A 19,547-nucleotide genomic window follows, 5' to 3' on the forward strand; every position below is an offset into this window, starting at 1 on the left:
TCAAGCCTGGCCCTGGCCTGGTCCTTGTAGCTGTACCACACAATAGTGGCACCAATAGTGGCCAGGATGTATCAAGCCTTTACATTTCTAGTTAGACAGCTTGCACTACCTGGATTGGACAGCAGAGGGTAGTATAGCACTGCCTGGATCTACCCTGAGCTTGGTCATCAATACTTGTGGAAATGGGGGTGAGGGAGTGAGATATGTGTTGCCAAATCCCACAACCCCACAGGAAAGTTATGATCTAGGTTCCAAAATGTCTTTCCTAGGCTTTCTACCTGACAACAAAGTCACTCTTGTATTCCATCTGCAGCTATCAAGAAATAACTATAGAAATTTTTAAATACCTATGGAAATGTTTTATGGTACGACTGCCAATGTCTTAGTTTAGTGACCACCTTTGAAATAAAAGTCAGAAAGTTTTCATTTATTTAGAATGGTCCTGAAGAAGGACCTCACCCCACCCCACCCCACCCCACCCCCAATTAAGCTTGAATAGTCTGAAAATGTTCCAATGATGTATAAAAGAACAATCTGTGTGTCTAACTCGGATTTCTAACTGGCGAATGAAGCCCAGTTCCACACACTACCGCAGAGTGCACTGCAAGTCACACAGTGTGTTATGAAAAAAATAGATTTATTGTCCAGGAGTTGCAGAGGCTTCTCCTGGGCAGAAAGGCACAAGTCTCAGGCCCGTCCAAGGCTCTTCTTGATGAAGTGGCCCACCAGCCGCTGTGGTCTCTGCTGGTATTCCACAAGCACATCGTGGGGAGTGTTAATCTGATCTCCTTGCAGACGGTCCAGAAGGGTGACACACACCACAGCCGCTGCAAAGAACAAAGGCTTCTCATCAGTGCAGGATGGACACCTTCCTTAGCTCACCAAGAAGGAAGGGCAGGGCTCTGGAGCTGAGGATCAGCCTGCAATACCTCGGGAAACCAGCAGTGTGCAGGCTAGGGACAGTCGGGAGGGCTGTGTGGATGGAGTGGAACTTCCAGCAGCTCTGGCAGGGCCCAGCTCTACCACTCATGCCTTTGCCTTTGGGTCCCAAAAACATTCCAGCTGTTTCCAGGGCCTGCACCTGGCTGCCCTGTGCAGGAGTGAGGGCATATGTTGTCCCAGACCATGGAGCCCAGGCACTTCTGAGGAGTAATGCTGAACTGGAAGGATGTTCAGGACTAGATAACAGGGTGGATTAGTCCTTCAGAAAGCCAAGCTGTCAGCAGGGCTGGAGCAGCTTCCTGGGCAGCAGGAAATCCCATCACCATCTTTCTGACCCCTCTCAGTGGAATCTGCAAGAACCCTGAGGATCCGTGCTTTTCTGTGTGACAGTCAACTCATCATATATATGTGTACCCGGACTACAGGGATGATGCCTTGGTCAGAAACTGAGAATTCAGCATTGGGGTACTCTCAGGAGGACCCCTCCATGATGGTCCAGCAAAAGAGACAGAGAAAGGACAGCAAGGCCATGCCATATCGGTGTACCTTTCAGGCCACAGGCACTGCACATGGTGGCAAACACTGAAGATTCCATCTCGATATTTCGGACACCCGCAGCATGGGCTGCACGCAGATAAGCCTGTTTGTCCTTCTCTGTGTAGGAGCAGAGGGCGCCATCCAGACGGCCTTGCCCTGTAGCACATGAATAGAACCACAGACACACAGTTAAAGCCTACTACACTTAGGCACCATGCTATATATGCCATTAAGATCCAGGGCCGAGGGGGGCCACCCACTGTTACAGCCATCACAGAAATGCTGAGTGGGTCAGCACTCTAACAGAGATAGCACCACACCATCGCACAGCAGGCTTGGGGTGGGCGAGCGATCCCTGGAGCAGACATGCCCTCACTTCCTCTCACCCTCATAGAAGTCCAAGGTGCACATGGTGTTGCCCACAACCGTGGGGAACTCATTCAGGTCTGAGGAGCACCGCACCAATTCCTGAGCCAGCTGCGCGTCCAGGTTGGTGTTGCGAATCACCCGTTTTCCCAGAACAATTTGCTCAAACTCCGGCTTGAAGCACTCATCCACTGCCTGCTGCGTGATGACGACAGAGCCAGGCTCCAGACCTGAGGAAGATGCACAGATCGCGGTTACACGGGGTGACAAAGCAGCAGCCAACAGGATCGGCAAAGCCAAGTACTGAGGCACCCGACGTATGCTCAAAGCCATCCATCCCTTTTCCTACTAAGCTTTCCCTGAGTAGGAATTTGTACAGACCATTGCTGAAGGCAGAGATTAGCAGAGAACCCAACAGAGTCTCTGCAGCCTTTGTCCAACGTTTCTATCTTCAAGGCATTGCCACTGACTAGCACACCACCAACTGGGTGACCATGTAAGCTTAATAGTTCCAGATTCTATATTTTGTAAACTTTCAACTGGACACAAAAGCAGAGAGAAGTATAGGAACCCGACATGTTCCCCCAAACACCGCCTCAAGCTTTTCTAACTCCTAACTAGCCTGCTTGCCTCCAATCAGTAACAACCACCTCCACTGCACTCGCATTGGAGGCAGGTCCTCTCGGAGGACCTGTTGTCTATAAGGTCAATACCCTGCTCTTCTTTTCTCTTGGGATTTTATTTTCTTGTGCAATATGGCCGCTTTTAGGGAGTTTGAAATCCTACCTCCCAAGAATAATGTAGAGATGATTCCTGGATGCTGGAATCCCTGGAGCCAATACAGTTTCCTATCAATGTTTTTTGATTCCTATCATGTTCCTGGTAGGAACAAGAATCGCTAGAAACCAGTTCCTATGGCAACCCTTATTTTAAAATAAAATTGCTTCAGAGACTTTAGGGAATGTCACTGGCCAACACACACACACAGCTTACTGCCAAAAAGCCCCAATAAAATATAGTCGCCACTGTGAATGAAATAGAGAGCCTCGAGCAGGTGGGACTGCTGAGAAATGACTGTGACTCTGCCATAAGGAATGAACTGACTCAATTCTGAAATTAATGGTGGATGAGTGCTCGCAGGACTTGCCGTCTCTCATACTTGATGAAACCTATGCCATCACCAGACTGCCAGGAAGAAGACTTCACTCAGCTGAGCATAATCGCAGAGGCCAAGCAGACCTTGTCTGTATAACATAAAGTCAATCAGGACACTAGTCTTCAGTGTACTGCAGTCTTCAAATCCTCTCTACTTCTTAGATTGTTTGTTTGTTTGTTTGTTTGGGATTTGTTTTGATCAGTGATTAGGAAGCTTTGAGCTAATTTCAGAACCCCTTTGTTAGTTTTATATCCCGCTCCACCCCCACACACACTTTAATGGAATAAGAGAAGACAGGCAGAAAAGAAGGCCCTTTATCAACCCTGTATGTGTTCACACCTTGCTGGACCTAGTACTGGGCTCTGGCTACTCTACACCCATGGCCAGAATCCCTCCTCAGTCCTCACCTATCCCGCCTGAAGTGCCAATTCGGATGATGGTGATGTTGGAGCACCTGGCATGGTACAGCATCTTGATGAGCTCATGCAACATGATGCCGATGGAAGGAATGCCCATACCATGCTGAAACCAGAGAGAAATGCAGAGGCTCAGCCCACTGTTCCGCTGTCAGTGCATGCACAAAGCCCTCCAAACAACAGGCTCTGCACTCCAAGTCACCCAGGCCCAACTAAGCTTTGCACAGACGAGCTATGGAGAGGAAGAACATTCACATACATTTTACTATATTCTACTTAAAATTACTCTGCTTTGTCAGTCATTAGTGCCATTCTTTTGCTATGCCTAACTGCCACACTAAAATGTCTCTATAAAAAGGATATTCATACTTATCAGTTTTGATACCCTCCTGCTTTGAGGCATCCACGGGGGTCTTTGAAACAAAGCCCACGTGTGGAAGAGAGTGCTGCATGTGTTATGTGTATACTCCAACTAATTAAATCAGTATGTGAAATGGAAGACAGACATCAAAAATATAAACAAAGCTGTCTTACACCTGACTTCATTTGACTCATACACTCTCTATAGCAGCAGGAAGGAAGTAGCTACTTTCATTACATAACAAACTTTTCCCCTGATATCTGAAGCCATGCACACAGGCCACCATACGGGATAAGGTTTTACCACTGAATTTTCCAACTGCCCTCTCCAGTTTAGCAAAGATACCTGTATGGTTCCTGGACTGTACTTCTGCCTCTGCCATTTTGTCCTTGTCTCTGCAATGCAACCCCACTCCACATGCCTTCCAGACACACACACACACACACACACATCTCCTACGACACCATCCCCTCCCTGAACAGCTGCTGTCCCTATGGCAAAGCCTTATTGCAAAAGAACCCCTTCCAGAATGTCAGCCACAGAACATGCTCCCACAAGGTGCACTTGCTTTGAGACGACTCGACATGACTTGGATATTTAACTGACTAGGGTCAAGACACAAAATATCAACAGGAAGGGAATCCACTTCTGAACCACAGTTCTTCACTATGTTATTATATCCTTATGATATATATCAAGCATGTGATATATATCATTATATTGTTGCCATCAAATCAAAATCAGAGCTAGAAAATCATCTCATTGATAGGATACTGGAGATTCTTCTATGTTAACTTTTATTACTTATTCAATCTGTGTTATAAAGTAGGTCAGTTAATGTGAGGTAGACAGAGCATAGATGCCTGGTATGTGGCTCCTAACAGCCCTCGGCCTCCTGGGAACTGCCACCCCCACAATGAATGGACAGCTGTGCATATTTGCATGTGTATCTGCTTTTGTATAGCTAGGCTTTCCAGGAGGTGAAGCCTCAAGGGCTGGAGCCTAGGACTTACTCATGCCCAGGTCCCAGCTGCTGAGAGCTCACCAAGCTCCCAGCCATTTACAGTAAACAAACGCTAGGGTGCCAGCTGTTCAGCTGTTCCCATATGCAAAACTGTGGGGCACAGGACCTTGCAGAGCATGGCAACCAAATCCAAGTGAAAGGCAAGTACTCACGCTCACAGACAGCACGGGCCCGGCTTTATACATGGCGTAGCGGTCAGTGCCTGCACAGATGTTGGGATATTCCTTCCCTGGATGGTCAAGGCCCAGCTCTGCAGCCACATACTTGATGAAGGTGTTCATCCGGGAAGAGCTTCCACCAACACACACAAACTGCAACCAGAGAACGGGGACCCCATTAGTACACTGTGTCATCAGGGGTCTGCAAAGTTTACCAGCAACCTTGGGGGTCATCTGGGAACTTCCTAGCAAGTTTTCTGGCCTGACCTGTACCAGGTGTATCTAAGGGGACTAAGCAATCCACTTTTCTGATGAGCTTTTAGTAGCGCTGGTCTGGGATCACTGCTCAGTGCAAGCACACGAAGCACAGTGCCACACATACAGGAACCACCATCTTGCCATCTTCCATACCAGGTGGGAGGCAGCCTAGTGTGCTGGAAGGAAGTTTGGGTTTGGACTAAGATGGCTGGAGAGCCTCACAGTCCCTCAAACTCCTCATGTGACCAGAGTCCTGTGGCCCAGTATTAAAATGGTCCACCAAACACTCTCTCACTTGGTCAACTGAGTGGCAAATAGAGGCCCAGTAGTAGGTTGGGGCTTTGTAGGTGGAAAAGTAAAACCTTCATTTTGCAAAGTCTCTTCTAAGAGATTTTATTTTGCCACAGAATAATAAATCATAAAAAGTGATTCAATGGAATCTAAAGATAAAAGAAAGAAATGCATCCCTAAACATGAAAGAACTTGCCCACAGCCTGCAATAAGAAAGTAAATTAGCAATACTGGAATAAATGGAAATTGAATGAATTAAGAAAACACGAAAACTGCTTACCATTTGCTACCAAAAGTGAGTTCTACCCATGGCAGTTGGGGCTCAGCTTTGGGGTTCTGACCCCATTTTGGTTTTTAATTCCATTAATTTGTCTTTATCAGTATTAGACTCTGAAGAGTCCTATTCTAGTAGTACGGTAACTAGAGTTTAACAATAACTAGCTGTAGACTGCAAAATACCCAGTTGGTAGGTTTCTGATTGTTCTCAACCCAAAGAAGGACCGGCTCCTGTGCTGTGGATGTACTGACCACACTGCTTGTCATTTCACATCACAGGCACGAACTGAAATGTCACACTGTTCCTTGTAATGCACACATAGGTGACGATTAGGAACAAATGTTAACAAAGGACTTTCATAAAAATTTATGATAAATGAGCACTGAGAACTGAAGACTTTGTACTGGAAGTGTCTTCTTCAACATTAGCCCTCAGACAATTTAAAAACAGTATTATCAATATACACCTTCAGTTGCAAGCAGGGATCAAACAGAGTCTCCAGACTGACTCTGTACCTCTCGAAAGTTCTTCACAGCTCCCTCGTCTCAACTGAGTGTTAGGAAATTGATTTTGAGATAGCTCTCAAGACGCTGTCTAGGTTACCCCCAAACTCCTGCCTCAGCCTTTGGAGTACTTGAAACTATAAACGCAGGCCACATGTATGGTTCAGGAGAGTGACATGCTGTCACTTACAAATGACAGTTCTAAGAGATACAGTAGAGACTAACACTGCAGTTGTTAACGTTTGTTCTCCCTTTTACTTGCTAGTTCATACAAACGCAAGAAAACAATTTGCAGAAGTCTCATAAAGATATAATGCAGTCCTTGTCTCCTGTCCATCATCTGTGAAAAGGCGCAGCTATATCGAAGAGGAAGCTGACTGTAAGACAATCAGTTCTTAGCATCAAAGCCTGGAGTTTTTACCTTCACATCTCCAAACATAGCAGGGAAATCGTGTGTGCTAGTGCTGAGGTTGAGATGGTACAGCACATCTTCCTTCATTGTTGCTATGTGTGGATTTGAAAGTTGGATGAAGCAGTCACTGTTAGAAACAAAAAGAAAAAGGTTTATAGAGCATGGATGTGTAGTGGCCAGCGTTACCATGGATATGTTCCATTTACATGAGGTGTGGGAGAGACATGATGGGGAAGAGGCACAAACAGACCCTAGGAAGATGATAACCCTACATTGTCAAGGGCCCTACTTCCCTGTCTCCTTCCTTTTAACTCTGCTTTGCTCCTAGAGCCCTGTTTGAAGGCAAACAGCAAAACCTCAGAAGAACCTACAAAATTATAAAGAGCAAATTGATAAATCATCCAATACAAAGAATGCTAGTTGCTAGCCCACTCTGCTGTAGTCAATACATAAACTCGACTGTTTTGAAAGTAATACATGCATTATTGGAAACACAGACAGAAAAAGAAAAAGTCTCATCTGTTGCCAAAGATAACCTTTCCAAGCAGATGCCAATGGTTACTTTTTCCTGACTTATTTTAGCTTCCACTTTTCAGAACTATGACACCAAGATTGTCTCAAGGCTATGAAGAGATGGCCTGCGGTTTGCAGAACTTGTTCTTATAGGAGGACCAGCATTCTATTCCCAGTACCCACACAGTGGCTCACAACCATCTGTAACCACAGTTCCAGGGAATCCATTACCCTCCTCTGGCCTCAATGGGCACAAACATGCATGCAGACAAAACACATAAAATAAACCTTACATTTTTTTTCTTTCAAAAACTGTTATGATGTCCCCCGGGAGATCCCAGACACAAGAGCTACTAACCAGGAGGCATACAGAAGCTGCCCCGACACATATATATAGAGGACTTCCTGGTCTGGCCACGGTGGGAGAAGATGGGCCGAATCCACTAGAGACTTGAGGCCCCAGGGAGGGAAGGAGACCTGGTGGTGGAGGAGCATCCTCTTGGGGACAGGAGGGGAAAAGGAACGGGAATGAGGAACTGTGGGAGGTCGGGCAATGGCTGGATTGTAAAAAAAAAAAAAAAAAAAAAAATAGAATTGCTGTTTTAAAAAATTGTCATGATGTAACTTCCTACCATTTTGCTTTTCTTCAGAGTGGCAACTAGAACATTTTGTTATGTGTGATTCAAACTACTTTGACAGGAAAACATGCTTCTGCTCTAAAGGGAGGTTGGCAGGCTTTATTTAAGAGAAGGCCAGATGGTAAATCTGGCCACAGGCTTCTGTCACAATCTGCCACTGTCTTCTGAGAGACAAGAAAGGCAAATGTGTGGTATTATACTTCAGTGAAGTTTATTTACAAACACAAGTGCCCCAGGATGAGATAATTCCTGCTCTATCCTGCCAAGCTTTGTAGAGCCAGCCTCCAACAAGGCTGCCTCAACAGTACATGATTCCTGATTTTCAAATAGGCATCTCCTTGGCAGGATGAAGATAGGTGCAGGTCTTTGAATATGGAGCAATCCTAGCTACTGTCCATCCCTTCCTTCTGAGTCTGACTTTCTGCCCAGAACCAACTAGTGACACTTTCTCTTCAATCTAATTCATGAGCAGATGAGAAAGCAATGACCCAGAGACCGTTGTAATTTAGAAATACTGATGACCTTGAATTCAATGATATGAAATGATATGACAATGATATGAAAATGGTGTGTGTTGAGTGTGAACATTTTTCCTGAGAACTGTACTGCCAAACTGATTTGGGGTTTGTTATGCTAAGTAATTGCCATGATGGGATTTTGGGTATCTAACCCTGTTAGAAGCCAAGGAGGACCTGTATGACTCCTCCAAGGGTTTTCCCATCCTCCATGGGATTCTCCTTATAATTTCCTGTCTTGTTGACTAATTTTTTTTAAATTTCTTTCATTTCTTTGGAGACAGGGCATCATTGTATCACAGACTAGCCTCACACTTGCTATGTAGCTTTATGTTTCTGATATCCCTGAGTCGATCTCATCAGTGCTAGATTATAGTGTGTACAACCATGCCTGTTTTATGTAGTGCTAGTAACAGAACCCCCAGCATGAAAAGCATGCAAGCCACTCCCTCTGCTCCTATTTCTTTTTCTTTAGACAGGTTTCCTTTTGCTGGCCAGAATGGCTTTGAACTCAATACACCTGTCTTGGCCTCCTGAGCACTGGAGTCACAGGCATATGCAATGCATCTGCCTATCTACATATTGTCTTTAGAACTTATACAATTAATTTAATTATACTTATTAAAATCTTCTGGAGACCATGCCATGTCTTGTTTATTTAACACATACAGACAGAGAGAGAGAGGACAGAGAGAGTCAGAGACACGCAAAGCTGAAGGCCAAACAAACTTGTTCTGATTTATTTCAACCAGTCTTGCTTTTCTTTCTGGTAGTCAGTCAACCCCGACAGCAATCATTAGAGGTTCCGTCTTCTCCCTTGGTCCTCTTGATGCCCCTTCCTTGTTTCTCAAGCCTCACTCCAGTCTATTCTCCTAGAGTAGTGTCCAGATTAAGTCAACATATGAAGATTTTCAAGAGATTGCTATACAGAAGATAACTATAAGATTCAAAATTAAGTCAGAACTCTCTTGTCAAGGGAGTAAGAAGTGGGTGGGCAGAATGCTTCATGAACCAGTCATACAAGCAGGGGGCACTGTTGACCACACCCTGGGCAAAGGTGCCATGGAAACCTTGCTGAGGAAGAGCAAGCATCTGGCCAAAGGCACAACGTGTGCCCATCTGCCGACCCAATTCTCCTGACATATTGCCTGGCTTTTCATTGGTTGGAGGAAGCCCTTTCTTTCTTGTAGGACCAAATGCACAGCATGTACAGCTAGCCTTTCCCAGAAAGCATTTTTTATCTCTAGGACCAAACTCCTGATCCTCTTGCTCCAACTCTCAAGTGCTGGAATTGCTTATGTGAACCAACATCTTTCAGCCACTTAACCATATCCTCCTTCAGGATGTGTCGAACATGAAACACAAAAGAGAAAGGCCAACTTTATGCCTCAAAATGACACAACAGGATGTGATTAAGACAACTCGGCCACACAGAGAAAACCCCTTTCTTACTTGTCAATTCCAGGAAGAGCAGAAGGAAGCAGTATATAACCATGAGAATAGCAATGATTTCAAAATTCATTAACTCTGTCATGGACGTGAGCTACAACAGTCTCCAACAGAAATAACAAGTCGAAATAAACAAAAATATTTAGTCTACCTTATTTTTAATTGTATTTATCATTCTTACTGTCACCTTAATCATTTACCCCGACTGAGAAGCCACTGAAGCTGGATGGCAGCCACCTCACAGAGCCCCAGCAAGCCGATAGTGAACACGGAAATTAGAAAGGTTCGGTGGACTTCAAGCCCATACAGGAAGCCTGAGGTGTGTCTCAGAGTAGAATAAGCAATCACTACAGCATGCTCAGAACCCTGGGTTGGATGTGCATGGACATATGTATACACATTGGAGTCAGAGAAAGACACAGATGTTTGGTTCCTTAACAAAGCCTAAACCCAAGACAACTCATGAAAAGCACACACTTGAACTAGGAAAAACTACAAAGCAGAGGGAAAACCATTCAAGATTCAGAAAAAAAAAAAAAGATTGAGTTAGGAGGTACACAGTGGATTTTTATCTCAGAGAAAAATGCCATGTATAGAAGAAAACCTGTTAGACACATGGCTAAGCACTCCACTGTCTGCTCTTCTGAGTCACGTGTCCTGAGGGTTAAGGACCAAAGCTCCTGGACCTGAATTTGTAAGTCCTCTGAAGCCCTCACACACCATTCTGAGAATCACACGTTAACACATGGAAAGAACTTGGAAAAGAGTCAATTAGAGGATGCTTAAAAACCAGCACAGCACAGCCAAGTCAGCCCAGCCCGGGGCCAGTCTTACTTGTGATGGTTTTCAAGGTCCTTTGCTTCAGTTCCTGTAGTTGCCATGTTCTCACTGTAGGAGGACCTAGGGGAAAAACATCAAAGAAAATAGCATCAGCCCAAAAGGAACTAGGGTGGTGAGGTATCATTCATGTGGGAAGTCTGTAAAATAGAAGCAGAATTCTTCACATTTATATCATATATACTATGGAAACGTACACATTGTGTGTGTGTGTGTGTGTGTGTGTGTGTGTGTGTGTGTGTGTGTGTGTGAGAGAGAGAGAGACAGAGACAGAGACAGAGACAGACAGAGAGACATAGAGACAGACAGAGAGAGGCAGAAAGGGACAGAGAGACAGAGAGATGTGGTATGTGTAGAGTCCACAAGGGTAGACCTCACACTTAAGTTGTTTGGGAATAAAGATTAAGTTTCCAAGGGTCCCATTCCAACAACAACCAGGATGTCTTTGACCTTACCAACCACACCCCTCTGCCTTGCCCTTCTGGAGTCTTGGACATCCTCTTCCTGTTTAAGGACAGCAGAGGTTACAGAGATTGGAACAGAGGTGGAAGAGCTACTAGCTCCAGAGAAGGCTGTTCAGAGAGCAAACACTTGAAGCTGATGTGGCAGATGTTGTAAGCTTGGCTGCTGAGCCTGCAGGGGAAAGCACCATACAGAGCCACCGTTGTTTCCTTGGGGCTCATCTGGGAGGTGAGGAAAGTGGAACCTTCGGAAAAGCTATGGCTCACAGGCCACTCAGGAAAACTGCAGGCTGTCCTGAGATCTTTTCTGAACCCAGGCCAAAAAACTCCTTTTCCGTGAAATGTATTTATAACTATTATATCATAGCACACTGATCATTTTCAGTAAGGTAAACACCAGCTTGTTGCTATCCAACCAGGTGAGCCAAAGGAGGGAGTGAGTTCTGTTGGTTTTGTTGTGGTAATACTGGAGTAACCTAGGAGGTACATGTGCCAGGCAGGTGCTCCATCACTGAGCTGCATCTCTATGCTAGGAATGAAGTCCCTTCCCTCACCTTAAAATACATTCTCAAGTCAAGCACAGTGGAGGAAAAGAGCACTCATAACTGTCAGGAGGGCGGGGGGGGGGGCGGCGGGGGGAGGGCAGCTTTGCCTAGAAGTGTCGCATGAAGGACAAAGCTGGTGAGTACTTATAGAAATGGTCCCCATGTTGTCCGTCAGGACAGGATGCTGGGTCATAAGTTGAGTATTTCATTTTTTTTCACTTATGTTATTTTATTTTACTGGGGATGGGCATGGACGTGCCACATTTTATTATGTGGGAGTCAGAGGACAACTTGTGGGAATAAGTGCTTTTCTTCTATCGTGTGTTTTGGGGGTTGGTTTCAGGTTGGCAGGCTTGGCAGCAACAGTGCTTTCCTTCTGAGCCATCACGCAGGCCCCAGCTATTATTTTAATGGTAGAGTACATTATAGAATTTGCCTGGGTGCTTTTGGTAACATGATTAGCATGTAAGATAGTAAGAGTGGAAGATCCCAGAAAGTACAGCAGTTACTCAGTTACACCCGTAAAATGCCCTCAAAAGTCTCTGGAATCACACAGGTATCAGACAAGCTGTCAACACAAGATCACAGTATACGTTCTAAGTTAAACTGAAATTCACCAGTCCCCATCCCAGGGTGGGGGTGAGAGGGGTGTCATACACACAAGCAAGATGTTCTTAGCTTCTCTCTAGTTTGCTAGATATGAGTGATGTGTGGGCTATGACAACATTTGCCCAATTGACTTTGGAAACACTCAAAGCCCAACTCTACTATAAACACATTTCAGACTAAAAGCCATGGCATCCATCTTTGTATTGTGTCGGTCCCTTCAGCTGCCATAACTCTTGGATCAAATTCTTCTAAACTTGGCACATAGACACATGTTGCAAGTGTTTTTTCATCCTGAGACTTAACACAGAGTTAACTAGGCCTATTGCTGGCTGGCTCAATCTGCCCTGGGTTATGCTTCCTGGGCAGCTGGGTACCTTGTAGTCCCTCAGCCTTACCAGGAGGCCCAGAGAAAATCACAGAGGTAGGACATTTATGCAAGACAATACCTCAGCAATTCCTAGATTAATTTACCACTCATTAGCCTGTAAACCTCAAGGCAAGATGCTGGAGCACAAGAAGAAAAACATCTTTTGAAACCACACCCCTGACCAACAAACAATTACCAAACTCTAGCCCAGCCCGGAAGAGAGATGCTTCTCATGTGCTCAGACCACTGAAGGCTCATCTCTGTCCTGTCGGTGCTTGGGCCAGAGCCAAAGCCAATGAGCTAGGGCTGAGACATCTCGTGTTCCTAATATGATTTGGTCTCATCCCCACCATTCCCATTCTATAAGGCCAGCTGTCTGTGCCAGAGAAAGAATTCTTGAAACAGCAAGCCCATGAGACCACAGAAAAGAGATCCTTTGCTACAGAAGGACAACAGCTTAGCAACATAAGAGGCATCCACGACACAGACAAGAGCTGATCTCCAGACATTTGTGTCCCCTTGAGCTCCTGCAGGTGGCAGGGAGAAGGATCCATAGCAGTTTGTAAACAGGAAGGGCTGCATGTTAGATCTGTCTGATGAGGTTCACAGTAAATTACAGTAGTTGCTTTGATTTGGAAATGTCTTCTGTGGCCATCCCTTACAATTGACCACCAGCTGTGGCACTATTGAAAGGTGGTAGAAATCTGAGTAAAAGTCTTGTGGGAGGAAGTCAAGCCATTGGGGATACTGGCCCTCCTCACCCCCAGTCTCCCCACCCTATTGTTTCCTGGCCACCATGACATGGAACTGGACTCTTTCACTGTATATTTCCCACCAAGGTGGATTGTACAGGCCAAACAGCAGGACTCAACAACCATAGACAAAACCCTCTAAAACAAGCAAGCCAGAATGAACCTTTTCTCCCTTTAACTGCATTTACCTTGGGAATATGTCATAGCCACAGACAGCTGACTTACAAGGTGGCATAAACATTTTGAAATCCCCTCTGAGTTTCTGAAATCCCTTCTGTCTAAAAGTAACACCTCCCCTTCCTGTACCCAAACCGCCACTCCTCTGTTCTCCTGAAGTCCCAGTTAGCTTTTAATAGCATTTGGAGAGGGGACAGGAGTGACAGAAAACGTCAACCCAGCACTCAGGAGGCTGAGGCAGAAAGAGTACTCATATCTGGGGATTGGGGGTGGGGCAGCCTAGAGGACAGAATGAGGTCAACCTAGGCAAAAAGATGCAAAACCAAGACCTTTGTGAGGGAGGAGGCATCAACATATCTAACAAAGTAACAAAACAGCAACAACAACAACAACAAAACTCACAAAACCACACAAAGACCTGTGTGGTGGAAGCAGAAAGCATCTAACAAAACAGAACAACAATAACAAAGCTCACACCCGGAGGCAGAGGCAGGCGGATTTCTGAGTTCGAGGCCAGCCTGGTCTACAAAGTGAGTGCCAGGACAGCCAGGGCTACACAGAAAAACCCTGTCTCGAAAAACCAAAAACAAACAAACAAAAAACAACAACAACAAAAAAACAATAACAAAGCTCACTAAAAGCAAGCCCAAACCGTAACAGCTGAAATACGTTGTTCCTCCAGAAGCATCTTTTGTTACCTGCCTCTTCTTGGCCCTTACCATCCCTGTTAAAATTGTAGAGTCCCCAAATTCTAACCACTTCCTGACTCACCTTCTTCTTTGCACTTCTCCACTATATGGGCGGACAGCAGCAATCTGTGTTCTTTAGTCGGCCTGTCTTTTCTCAGCTCATTTGCAGGCTTTGGGTAGCTGGGTTAAAAGAATATAGTTTTCTCTCTGACCCTTAACTCCAACACGGATTTGAGGGGGAAGAGTGACAGCCAGAATGACAAAAGGACAGTCACAGGAAAAGTGCACTCAGGGAGAGCAGGTTGCTGCTTAGTTCAACGGGGACAGGAATGGCATCCTAAGAGCTGACTTCTGCCAGGCAGTGGTGGCGCACGCCTTTAATCCCAGCACTTGGGAGGCAGAGGCAGGAGGATTTCTGTGTTCGAGGCCAGCCTGGTCTACAGTGTGAGTTCCAGGACAGCCAGGGCTATACAGAGAAACCCTGTCTCAAAAAAAAAAACAAACAAACAAAAACAAAAAACAAAACAAAACAAAACAAAAAAACCCTAAGAGCTGACTTCTAGCAAAGATGACCATGTATGGGGCTAATGATGGCTTGTTTGAAGTCACATGACTTGGGAACTCAGAACTTGTACATGTGACCCTACAGAGTCACCACAAAGGAGCCTTGAGACAGAAAAGAAAGTTGACATGAGGACTGAACACACCCAAGGCAACTTTCTTAACTCGGTTGCCTGCCACAAAACCTCCAGAACATTTGCTAATAAGTCTCAGGATTTAGAACCAGCATTTTAAGAATGGGTGTAACTGGAGGAAACCAGGTGGCCCAGTATTGCGGTCATAAGCTCAAAGCCTCATACACGGGTCACAACTCACCCCTTGCCACCTAATCAGATTAGAGTTCTTGGTCTTCTTGCCATAATATTATCTACTTGGCACATTAGCTAATACGTGCTCCATCAGTAACAGTATAGGTGGGAATTACAGTCTACCTGGGAATTAACAACTAGGAAAAGCCCGAGATGACCAAGATCACTGTCCATGAGAGAGACTGGCCACAGCCAAGTCCACTGTGGAATACAGAAAGATCCAAGGAAGTGGAGAGATGGCTGGGGTTCAGAATGCTTCCTATGAGGCTAACGAGCCCAGGTTCAGTTTCTAGCACCAGTCAGGCAGTTCAGAACTACCTCTAACCCTGGCTCCAGTAGCCCTATCTGATGCTCTCTTCAAGCTTCTGCAGGCACACACACAAGTGACAGACCCACACGTGCACATAAATAAAAATTTTAAATTTTAAAAGGCAGTCTAAGAGAAAGCAGCAGCCCTGGCACTGTGTGTGGGTGAGGCAGTCCCTGTGTCCTGACCGACAGAGTTGCCAGTACAGATGGCTATACCAGCTACTCAATGGGTGAACTTTGATCTTAGTACCTCAGGTAGAGGTCACATTGATGCTAACTTCAGAAAGCTTTCCTCCAACACTAACAACTCCAGGTTCATCTCTGGAGGGAGGCATTCACCTGTCTTCAAGACATCTGCTGCTCCACACACTGACGGGACCTACTGGTTTAGTTTGCCCTGAAGATCCTCCACAGAACACCAGAAGGAAGCCCTCCCTCACTCTCTCCATACATCTTCATTCCTCGGCTTGCTGGGGCCAGACTGACTTAGTAATGAGATTTTAAATTTTGACTTTTGATCTTTAAGGTATTACATCAGTTATGAGGCTGGGAGAGATGGCCAGGTGGTTAAGAGCACTGGCTGCTCTTCCAGAGGATCTGAGTTCAATTCCCAGCACCCACATGACGGCTCACAACTGTCTGTAAGCCCAGTTCCAGAGGATGTGACACCCTCACACAAACAAACATACAAGCAGGTAAACCACCAATGCACATAAAAGAAAAACATAATCTTAATAAAAAGATGTTAAAGTCAGAAAAATAGAATATTTAGTTCAATTCATAAAGACTTAGAATTCTTGGAATGCAATGTATGCTAAAAGTAAATGTGTGTAGTAGTGTATGTTGGAGGGGGTAGGGGAGGGGATGGAGGCTGCAAAATAACTATCCAGTGCTTATCTGTAAAAAGAAAGGAAACCCTTAAGTTTCTTCTCTTTTTGTTACAAATAATTTTTATTTATTAAGATAGATTTTTAAGATTCCTATAATCAGTAAATAAACCACAAAGCACATTTTTTACAAAGCGCCAAAGTAAAGAAAACCTAAAACCTAAAGTACCTAATGCTACCAGAGCTGCAAGTATAGAAGACCAAGATTACAATTTGTGCCCAAGAAGCGCATTAACGATACGTGCGTTAATGAGGGTTCTACTGAGACCAGAAGGTCTGCTTGGCCTCTGAAGAAGGGAAAAGAAACAATAGCTGACTGGCTGAGAAGTGGGGGTGGTTTAGCCCAAAATGCAGATGGGGCACAAACTGCACAAGCTGAAAGAGAGATCAACAATGGCAGGCCCTGGGAATCGCTCCTTACAGGCAAAGACAGCTTAAGACAGCCCTCCATTCAAGGAAGTCGCCATGTGTTTTTAAAGGACTGGGTTACAGCATACGAATGGACCCAAAGTTTTGTTTTAGGTTTTCGTTTTCTTTTAAGCCCAGATAGCACCAGCAAGAGAAAAATGAGGCAAAGAGAACTACAAACTTGAATGGAGAAGGGAAGGAAGGACAGGAAGGGGAGATAGAAAAGAGGACAGAATAAGTGTGAACCGACGTGTAAAAGTGCCCTTCACTGCCTGTATGAGTAACCCCTCTTTCTACTCTAGATTCCGTGTTCATGGGTAACTCACTGTCAGAGACCGATGTCCACGTCGCGAGAAGGCTTTCAGAGTGTCAGAGACCACCAGTCAATCACTTCACCAAGACCTGAGAGAGAGAGATGAGAGTGAGAAGGACCGCAGAGTCCTGCCAGGTCTGCAAGAAGGTTGTCACAGAAAAGGAGCAGTAAAGTGAGGCAGGTCCCGTGCAAATCAGTGACATTTAATACACCGGAGTCGAGTTTCCCGGTTGGTCTGCAGCCAAACAACTTGTTGCCAATACTTTATGCGATAACATTTGGTAAATCAATTACAAGGAAATCCATGCGAGTGATCAAAATGAAACTTTGTTCGGTCCTTCGTGAAAAGACGAGTTACTCCGTGTGGGACTGGATATGCTGGAAGCACCAGAGGACGCTGAGAGCCATTCACCTGCTCATGCCTCTCTTACGTTCCCCCTCACCTGTCACCAGCCCGACCCACACCTGGGCGTCCCTCACTGGCTTGCACCTACCTCGCGTGGGCTCGCTTCATCTGTGCCCTCTTCCCCCTACCCCCCCGCCCCCGCCGCACACGCACACGCACACGGGGGACTTCACGTCTCCCCAGTGTGGCTCCAGCACCTTCATCTGCTCAGAGAGGTCATCGGCGCACACGTAGCAGAGCATCCCGAGCGGGCTGCTCCTACAGCTTTGCGCTCCGCCAACTTTTACCCCTCTCTCCAGCCACTCCCTGCGGGGTCTTAGTAGTGATCACCAGAGTCGACTCTTCAGTCCCCACCTATATAGGCAGGAAGAGCCAGAGAGCAGCCAGCAAAGCAGACCACTCACCGCTCAGTCCCCGTTGGCCGCGCTGGAGCAAGCACTGTGAGAGAGAAGCAGCGCACCAGAGCTTTTAAAAGGACCAGAAAGGAGAACCTAGCTGTCGGCAGGTTCGCCTCCCCTGTTCTGTCACCCGCAGCCCCGCCCAGAGGTCACCGCCTGGCTTTGGCTCCGCTGGAGGGCTCAGCTGATAGCACCGGGACCTGCTCGCCCGAACACGCCCCGACCACACCTTCTCTAGCGTCCATTCCCTCAACCCGAACCCGGAAAAGTTGCCTGGGAACCCCCACCTTCTATTATCCTTTCTTTTAGGGATAACTGACCATTTTAAGTTATCCAGAGCCATCCCTGTAGCTCCATAGCCTCCCTTACTACAGATGAAATCATACCCAAGCTGCTATCTCTGTTCCACTGTCGAAGAAAAGATCTGGAAGTCGCTGTATGGCTACCCAAGGTCACCTCTAGTGCCAGGGTCCAAGTCCATTTGTCTAGAAATGATGAAGGAATGTACTAGAGATGAATGGCCGTGTGGACGTGGTCAAGAATGCAGAGCTAAGCTGTTGTAAATTGTGTCCTTTCAGTATCCCGTGCCAGTTTCTGTTTTGTTTTGGTTTTTATTTTCTTCCCCTCCGGGTCCTTCCTGATCCAGGGATATCCTCCGTAGTTGTGGGACGGCCAGGGGAGCGCTTGCCCAGTAGGGGAAATGACTCATTCATTCAGTCACAGCTATCTGGCAGAAGGCACCTCTGCCCTGCCCTGCACTGTGACTCCCCGCCCCCAGCTGCCATCCGGGCCTGCCAGTGGCCTCTAATTCTCACACAATTCCTAGCTTGGCTTCCCCAGCGAGCTGGCACTCTGGCGAAAGGACAAGGCTTGGAAATTGGGGGGGGAGGGGGAGGAGCAGACTAGAGCGGGCAATAATCACTGTTTGCCTCCCACAAGGACCTGTGCTCAGGTCCTGAGCATGAGCCATAGCAGAACTGCCTATGATCCTGCTTCTGAGGAGATGAAGATCTCTCCCATTCATGTCTAGAAATCTACAAGTGAAACCAGACTCAGAGTGGACACAAAATTATAGCAGCCAATTTCTACTCCACTCCTGAAACCATCATCAAAGTCTGTGGCAGAGAGTAAAACTAGCACACACAGCACCTCCTCAGCTGTTCTGAGTCTGGCTGAAAAACAAAAACAAAACAAACAAACAAACAAACAAAAAACAAGGCTCAAGGTTGTGAGCCAGCATCCCAGGGCTTTCCTTGGTGGACCTCCATTAAGTTTTGACATAAACAAGGGAGGGGGCTTATCCAAGGCAAGAGCACCAGAGAATAAGGCCCCATTACGGTCAAGTAACAAAAACCGGAAAGCAACTCCCAACTATGTCATAGTCACCTAAAGCAAATACTGTTTTAGAGAATAACCGGCTTCTCTTTCCCTAACTGCTGCTCTTTCCCGGTTCCTGGGCCAGGTGCGAGTAAGAGCCACCCCTCCCATGATTGTAAAGACAGTGTGAGACGAGTCCCTGCCCTTTGTTATCCAATCTCCCCAGGAACCCATTCTGTTCATTGTTATTCTAGTGCCAGCAAAATAGAAAGTGATAAGTTATTTTGAGCCAACTCAACCCAGGTTAGATAACATTCAATGCAGGTTTACTGGCGGAAGCTGCTCTCACTCTCGGGTAAAGTCACCCAAGGACAGAGGCCAGGGAAG

At 46.1% G+C, this 19,547-nt stretch overlaps 1 protein-coding gene across 5 annotated transcripts; it reads right to left on the minus strand.

Annotated features, from left to right (window-relative positions):
* Positions 1-618: 618 nt before the first annotated feature.
* Upp1 (uridine phosphorylase 1) lies at positions 619-18,516 on the minus strand. Of its 5 annotated transcripts, none has more exons than XM_085829313.1 (9): positions 18,300-18,516; positions 17,053-17,128; positions 10,651-10,716; positions 6,711-6,828; positions 4,955-5,113; positions 3,409-3,523; positions 1,866-2,075; positions 1,489-1,635; positions 619-827 (listed from the first exon to the last, which is right to left on the minus strand). In XM_085829313.1, exons 3-9 carry the CDS (start codon positions 10,695-10,697, stop codon positions 688-690), a joined length of 936 nt encoding a protein of 311 aa, XP_085685439.1. In that variant the 5' UTR covers positions 10,698-10,716; positions 17,053-17,128; positions 18,300-18,516; the 3' UTR covers positions 619-687. The 5 variants fall into 5 exon arrangements, with proteins under 5 accessions (XP_085685439.1, XP_021033342.1, XP_085685437.1 ...); XM_021177683.3 differs by having other exon boundaries at positions 18,230-18,516; XM_085829311.1 differs by lacking the exon at positions 18,300-18,516 and adding an exon at positions 18,164-18,220.
* Positions 18,517-19,547: the final 1,031 nt, after the last annotated feature.

This window comes from Mus caroli, unplaced genomic scaffold (assembly GCF_978045245.1).
Source record: "Mus caroli unplaced genomic scaffold, Mus_caroli_1 scaffold_13, whole genome shotgun sequence".
Taxonomy (NCBI): Eukaryota; Metazoa; Chordata; class Mammalia; order Rodentia; family Muridae; genus Mus; species Mus caroli.

Excerpts from the sequence above, each read along its gene's own strand:
- Upp1 (XM_085829313.1), bottom strand. The coding sequence starts at position 10,697 with ATGGCAACTACAGGAACTGAAGCAAAGGACCTTGAAAACCATCACAA. Across the intron at positions 6,829-10,650 it reads GACCTTGAAAACCATCACAA|TGACTGCTTCATCCAACTTT; the intron begins GTAAGACTGGCC and ends TGTTTCTAACAG. Across the intron at positions 3,524-4,954 it reads GGCCCGTGCTGTCTGTGAGC|CATGGTATGGGCATTCCTTC; the intron begins GTGAGTACTTGC and ends CTCTGGTTTCAG.